This window comes from Dendrobates tinctorius, unplaced genomic scaffold, assembly GCF_039654945.1.
Source record: "Dendrobates tinctorius isolate UK_male_01 unplaced genomic scaffold, ASM3965494v1 ptg000308l, whole genome shotgun sequence".
Lineage (NCBI taxonomy): Eukaryota > Metazoa > Chordata > Amphibia > Anura > Dendrobatidae > Dendrobates > Dendrobates tinctorius.
The window spans coordinates 2,202,665-2,208,664 of record NW_027361975.1 but is presented as its reverse complement, the minus strand read 5'-3'; the positions used below and the strand labels follow the sequence as shown (position 1 = coordinate 2,208,664).

General features: G+C 42.5%; 1 protein-coding gene across 3 annotated transcripts in view; it reads left to right on the top strand.

Annotated features, from left to right (window-relative positions):
* The first annotated feature begins 223 nt into the window (after nt 1–223).
* LOC141073612 (zinc finger protein 692-like) overlaps nt 224–6,000 on the top strand; it is a 202,013-nt gene continuing 196,236 nt past the window's right edge. For all 3 annotated transcript variants that reach the window (XM_073560913.1, XM_073560912.1, XM_073560911.1), the window contains exon 1: nt 224–306. In XM_073560913.1, coding sequence (XP_073417014.1) covers nt 301–306 — 6 coding nt within the window. In that variant the 5' untranslated portion in view covers nt 224–300. The remainder of the gene's footprint in view (nt 307–6,000) is intronic.

Here is a 6,000-nt window from a genome sequence, read left to right as displayed (position 1 = left end):
GCTTCACTACTGCTCAGTGTGTGTGCTCTATGTGGGAGACGTCTATACACATATATGTGACAATGGGGCTTTCTGTGATGCTTTATTATGATGGATGTTGGAAGGCTGCTTATTTCTAACTTCTGGCAGTAGAAAGGATTTCCCTTACCAAAAATGGCGCCGTCAGGCAGCTTTATATAATGCGTCACGGGTGACGTCGACTGCTCAAGCCCACGTACTGACGTCAGTGTACAAGGTTCAACAAGGAACTTAGAGAAGCGCCGGCCGTGCAGTGCTGCGGACCACCCTCTTAAAAGGGCAATGCAGGTGAGGATTGCGGGATGTCAATGTGCAGCTTCTTTAAGATGGCAGTTAGGGCCCGGCTGAGTGACGTCACTGATGGGTAAATGGCTGTGGTGTGCTGCTAGCAGAGGCGGAAGGCGCTCAGCTGCTGATGGCTCCTTGCTGTGGGACAAGAAGTTCCGGCATGCTCACCTGGGCGTAGTGTGCGGTGTGAATCACGTGGCGCTTGTGTACAGAGCTGTTGTGAGGAGCGCACAGTTATCTGCTGGCCGCTTCCTACAGGTCTGATATGTGCAAGGTCCTTCTCCATAGGTCGGCGTGGTGTGCAGTGTGTGTATGTATATATGTGTGTGTGCACTGTAGTGAGCGTATGTGTGTGTGTGCATATATATATAATGTGTGTGCACACCGTTTTGAGTGTGCGGTGTATGTGTGCGTGCGCACACTGTAGTGAGCGTGTGTATGTATGTATGTGTATATATATATATATATATATGTGTGCGGTGTGCGTGCGCACACTGTAGTGAGCGTGTGCAGTGTGTGTGTGTGTGTGTGTGTGTGTGTGTGTATATATATATATATATGCACACACTGTATTGAGCGTGTGCTGTGTGTGTATGTGTAATATATATATATAATATGTATATATGTGTGCTCACTGTAATGAGTGTGCGGTGTGTGTGTGCACACTGTAGTGAGCGTGTGCAGTGTGTATGTGTAATATATATATGTATGTGTGTGCGCACTGTAATGAGTGTGTGTGCACACTGTAGTGAGCGCGTGTGTGTGTGTATATATATATATATATGTGTGTGTGCGCACACTAGTGAGCGTGTGCAGTATGTATATATGTGTGCGGTGTATGTGTGCACACACTAGTGAGAATGTGCAGTGTGTGTATGTATATATAATGCATGTATGTGTGCGTGCGCACACTGTAGTGAGCGTGTGCATTGTGTGTATGTGTGTGTGTGCACACTGTAGTGAGCGTGTGCAGTGTGTGTGTGTGTGTGTGTATATATATATATATATATATATATATATATATATATATATATAGTGCCTACAAGTAGTATTCAACCCCCTGCAGATTTAGCAGGTTTGATAAGATGCAAATAAGTTAGAGCCTTTAAACTTCACACAAGAGCAGGATTTATTAACAGATGCATAAATCTTACAAACCAAAAAGTTATGTTGCTCAGTTAAATTTTAAGAAATTTTAAACATACAAGTGTGGGTCAATTATTATTCAAACCCTAGGTTTAATATTTTGTGGAATAACCCTTGTTTGCAATTACAGCTAATAATCGTCTTTTATAAGACCTGATCAGGCCGGCACAGGTCTCTGGAGTTATCTTGGCCCACTCCTCCATGCAGATCTTCTCCAAGTTTTCTAGGTTCTTTGGGTGTCTCATGTGGACTTTAATCTTGAGCTCCTTCCACAAGTTTTCAATTGGGTTAAGGTCAGGAGACTGACTAGGCCACTCCAACACCTTGATTTTTTGCCTCTTGAACCAGGCCTTGGTTTTCTTGGCTGTGTGCTTTGGGTCGTTGTCTTGTTGGAAGATGAAATGACGACCGATCTTAAGATCCTTGATGGAGGAGCGGAGGTTCTTGGCCAAAATCTCCAGGTAGGCCGTGCTATCCATCTTCCCATGGATGCGGACCAGATGGCCAGGCCCCTTGGCTGAGAAACAGCCCCACAGCATGATGCTGCCACCACCATGCTTGACTGTAGGGATGGTATTCTTGGGGTCGTATGCAGTGCCATCCAGTCTCCAAACGTCACGTGTGTGGTTGGCACCAAAGATCTCGATCTTGGTCTCATCAGACCAGAGAACCTTGAACCAGTCTGTCTCAGAGTCCTCCAAGTGATCATGAGCAAACTGTAGACGAGCCTTGACATGACGCTTTGAAAGTAAAGGTACCTTACGGGCTCGTCTGGAACGGAGACCATTGCGGTGGAGTACGTTACTTATGGTATTGACTGAAACCAATGTCCCCACTGCCATGAGATCTTCCCGGAGCTCCTTCCTTGTTGTCCTTGGGTTAGCTTTGACTCTTCGGACAAGCCTGGCCTCGGCACGGGAGGAAACTTTCAAAGGCTGTCCAGGCCGTGGAAGGCTAACAGTAGTTCCATAAGCCTTCCACTTCCGGATGATGCTCCCAACAGTGGAGACAGGTAGGCCCAACTCCTTGGAAAGGGTTTTGTACCCCTTGCCAGCCTTGTGACCCTCCACGATCTTGTCTCTGATGGCCTTGGAATGCTCCTTTGTCTTTCCCATGTTGACCATGTATGAGTGCTGTTCACAAGTTTGGGGAGGGTCTTAAATAGTCAGAAAAGGCTGGAAAAAGAGATAATTAATCCAAACATGTGAAGCTCATTGTTCTTTGTGCCTGAAATACTTCTTAATACTTTAGGGGAACCAAACTGAATTCTGGTGGTTTGAGGGGTTGAATAATAAATGACCCTCTGAATAAACTTTTCACAATTTAAAAAAAAATGAAACAAAGAAATAACATTCTTTTTTGCTGCAGTGCATTTCACACTTCCAGGCTGATCTACAGTCCAAATGTCACAATGCCAAGTTAATTCCGAATGTGTAAACCTGCTAAATCTGCAGGGGGTTGAATACTACTTGTAGGCACTGTATATATATATATATATATATATATATATATATATGCACACACTGTATTGAGCGTGTGCAGTGTGTGTATATATAATGTATATATGTGTGCGGTGTATGTGCGCACACTGTATTGAGCGTGTGCAGTGTGTGTATGTGTAATATATATATAATATGTATATATGTGTGCTCACTGTAATGAGTGTGCGGTGTGTGTGTGCACACTGTAGTGAGCGTGTGCAGTGTGTATGTGTAATATATATATGTATGTGTGTGCGCACTGTAATGTGTGTGTGTGTGCACACTGTAGTGAGCGTGTGTGTGTGTGTGTATATATATATATATATAATGTGTGTGCGCACACTAGTGAGCATGTGCAGTATGTATATATGTGTGCGGTGTATGTGTGCACACACTGTAGTGAGAATGTGCAGTGTGTGTATGTATATATAATGCATGTATGTGTGCGTGCGCACACTGTAGTGAGCGTGTGCATTGTGTGTATGTATATGTGTGTGTGTGTGCACACTGTAGTGAGCGTGTGCAGTGTGTATGTATGTATATATGTGTGCGGTGTATGTGTGCGTGCACACACTGTAGTGAGCGTGTGTGTGTATGTACAGTTGTGGCCAAAAGTATTGACACACCTGCAATTTTGTCAGATAATACTCAGTTTCTTCCTGAAAATGATTGCAATCACAAATTCTTTGGTATTATTATCTTCATTTAATTTGTCTTAATTGAAAAAAACACAAGAGAATGAAGCTAAAAGCAAAACATTGATCATTTCACACACAACTCCAAAAATGGGACAAAAGTTTTGGCACCCCCCCCAGCCTAATACTTGGTTGCAGAACCTTTAGCCAAAATAACTGTGACCAACCTTTTCTGCGTCGCACCTTTTCTGCGTCGCACAAAGACACGGTGGTTGGAACCAAAGATCTCAAATTTGGACTCATCAAACCAAAGCACAGATTTCCACTGGTCTATTGTCCATTCCTTGTGTTCTTTAGCCTAAACAAGTCTCTTCTGCTTGTTTCCTGTCCTTAGCAGTGGTTTCCTAGCAGCTATTTTACCAGGAAGGCCTGCACAAAGTCTCCTCTTTAACAGTTGTTGTAGAGATGTGTCTGCTGCTAGAACTCTGTGTGGCATTGACCTGGTCTCTAATCTGAGCTGCTGTTAACCTGTGATTTCTGAGGCTGGTGACTCGGATGAACTTATCCTCCGCAGCAGAGGTGACTCTTTGTCTTACTTTCCTGGGGCGGTCCTCTTGTGAGCCAGTTTCTTTGTAGCGCTTGATGGTTTTTGCCACTGCACTTGGGGACACTTTCAAAGTTTTCCCAATGTTTCGGACTGACTGACCTTAATTTCTTAAAGTAATGTTGGCCACTCGTTTTTCTTTACTTAGCTGCTTTTTTTCTTGCCATAATACAAATTCTAACAGTCTATTCAGTCGGACTATCAGCTGTGTATCCACCAGACTTCTGCACAACACAACTGATGGTCCCAACCCCATTTATAAGGCAAGAAATCCCATTTATTAAACCTGACAGGGCACACCTGTGAAGTGAAAACCATTTCCGGTGACTACCTCTTGAAGCTCATCAAGAGAATGCCAAGAGTGCAAAGCAGTAATCTAAGCACGAGGTGGCTTGTTGTGAGTTCATTTTTTGGTCTACCAGTTGTGAGTTCTCCTTCCAGGCTTCCTCTGGTGGTATAATTCAAAAGAAAACATAGAGTAACCATGAACCACATTAGAATATAAGAAAAAGTGTATAAATTTTTATTAATTACAATATAAAACATATCAGACATATATAAACACATAATAAAGGGAGATGCAAAAGGAATAATCCCAAACAGCGCGAAGGTATCATAATCCCTACATATAAAGTGGCAACAAACGGATGAGCCGTACACTATCAATATGAAATATGAATGTAGAAAAAAGGCATACTACGCTAAATGTCACAGGACAATATCTATATATATCTAAGACATCCAAGCATGACCTAAAACATGGGGCCCAAAAATATTATAAATGGATTCTGGCTCAAGAAAAAGAGCGAGGGATATTGAATTAAACGTTCCTGGGATAATACCCAGTATCTATAGAGTTCATGCCACTTACCCATAAGGGTTACCAACAGCAGGGAAGATCCCGCGCTCTACCCCGACGCGCGTTTCGCCTCGGCTTTCTCAAGGGGAAGTCTTCCCTCAAGACTTCCCCTTGAGAAAGCCGAGGCGAAACGCGCGTCGGGGTAGAGCGCGGGATCTTCCCTGCTGTTGGTAACCCTTATGGGTAAGTGGCATGAGCTCTATAGATACTGGGTATTATCCCAGGAACGTTTAATTTAATATCCCTCGCTCTTTTTCTTGAGCCAGAATCCATTTATAATATTTTTGGGCCCTATGTTTTGTCATGCTTGGATGTCTTAGATATATATAGATATTGTCCTGTGACATTTAGCGTAGTATGCCTTTTTTCTACATTCATATTTCATATTGATAGTGTACGGCTCATCCGTTTGTTGCCACTTTATATGTAGGGATTATGATACCTTCGCGCTGTTTGGGATTATTCCTTTTGCATCTCCCTTTATTATGTGTTTATATATGTCTGATATGTTTTATATTGTAATTAATAAAAATTTATACACTTTTTCTTATATTCTAATGTGGTTCATGGTTACTCTGTTTTCTTTTGAATTATACATTATTTGGAGTACTCCACTTTTATTCAATTAGTCCTTACTATTAGGTGGAGGAATTAATATGGTTATTCAATTAATTCCTGACCAGTTATCTAAGCAATGAAGTTTTTGAATTGTTTTTCAATTCCTCTGGTGGTAGCAGGAGGTAGTGAGGCTGATTTAATCAGTAGAGATCTGCCACCTGATATTGAGGTTGACGATTGGACCTCAGGAATCTCAGATTGGATTTAAGACAGCCGACTCCCTACTCTGGTGCTGGTGATTCCTTCTGCTTGTCAGGTCTTGGTTCTCAGCTCTGTTCCAGTCAGTTCAAGCTAAGTTTCTCTGCTAATGTTCACACTTGATTTTGTTGTTCTATTCAGTTTTTTGTGTGG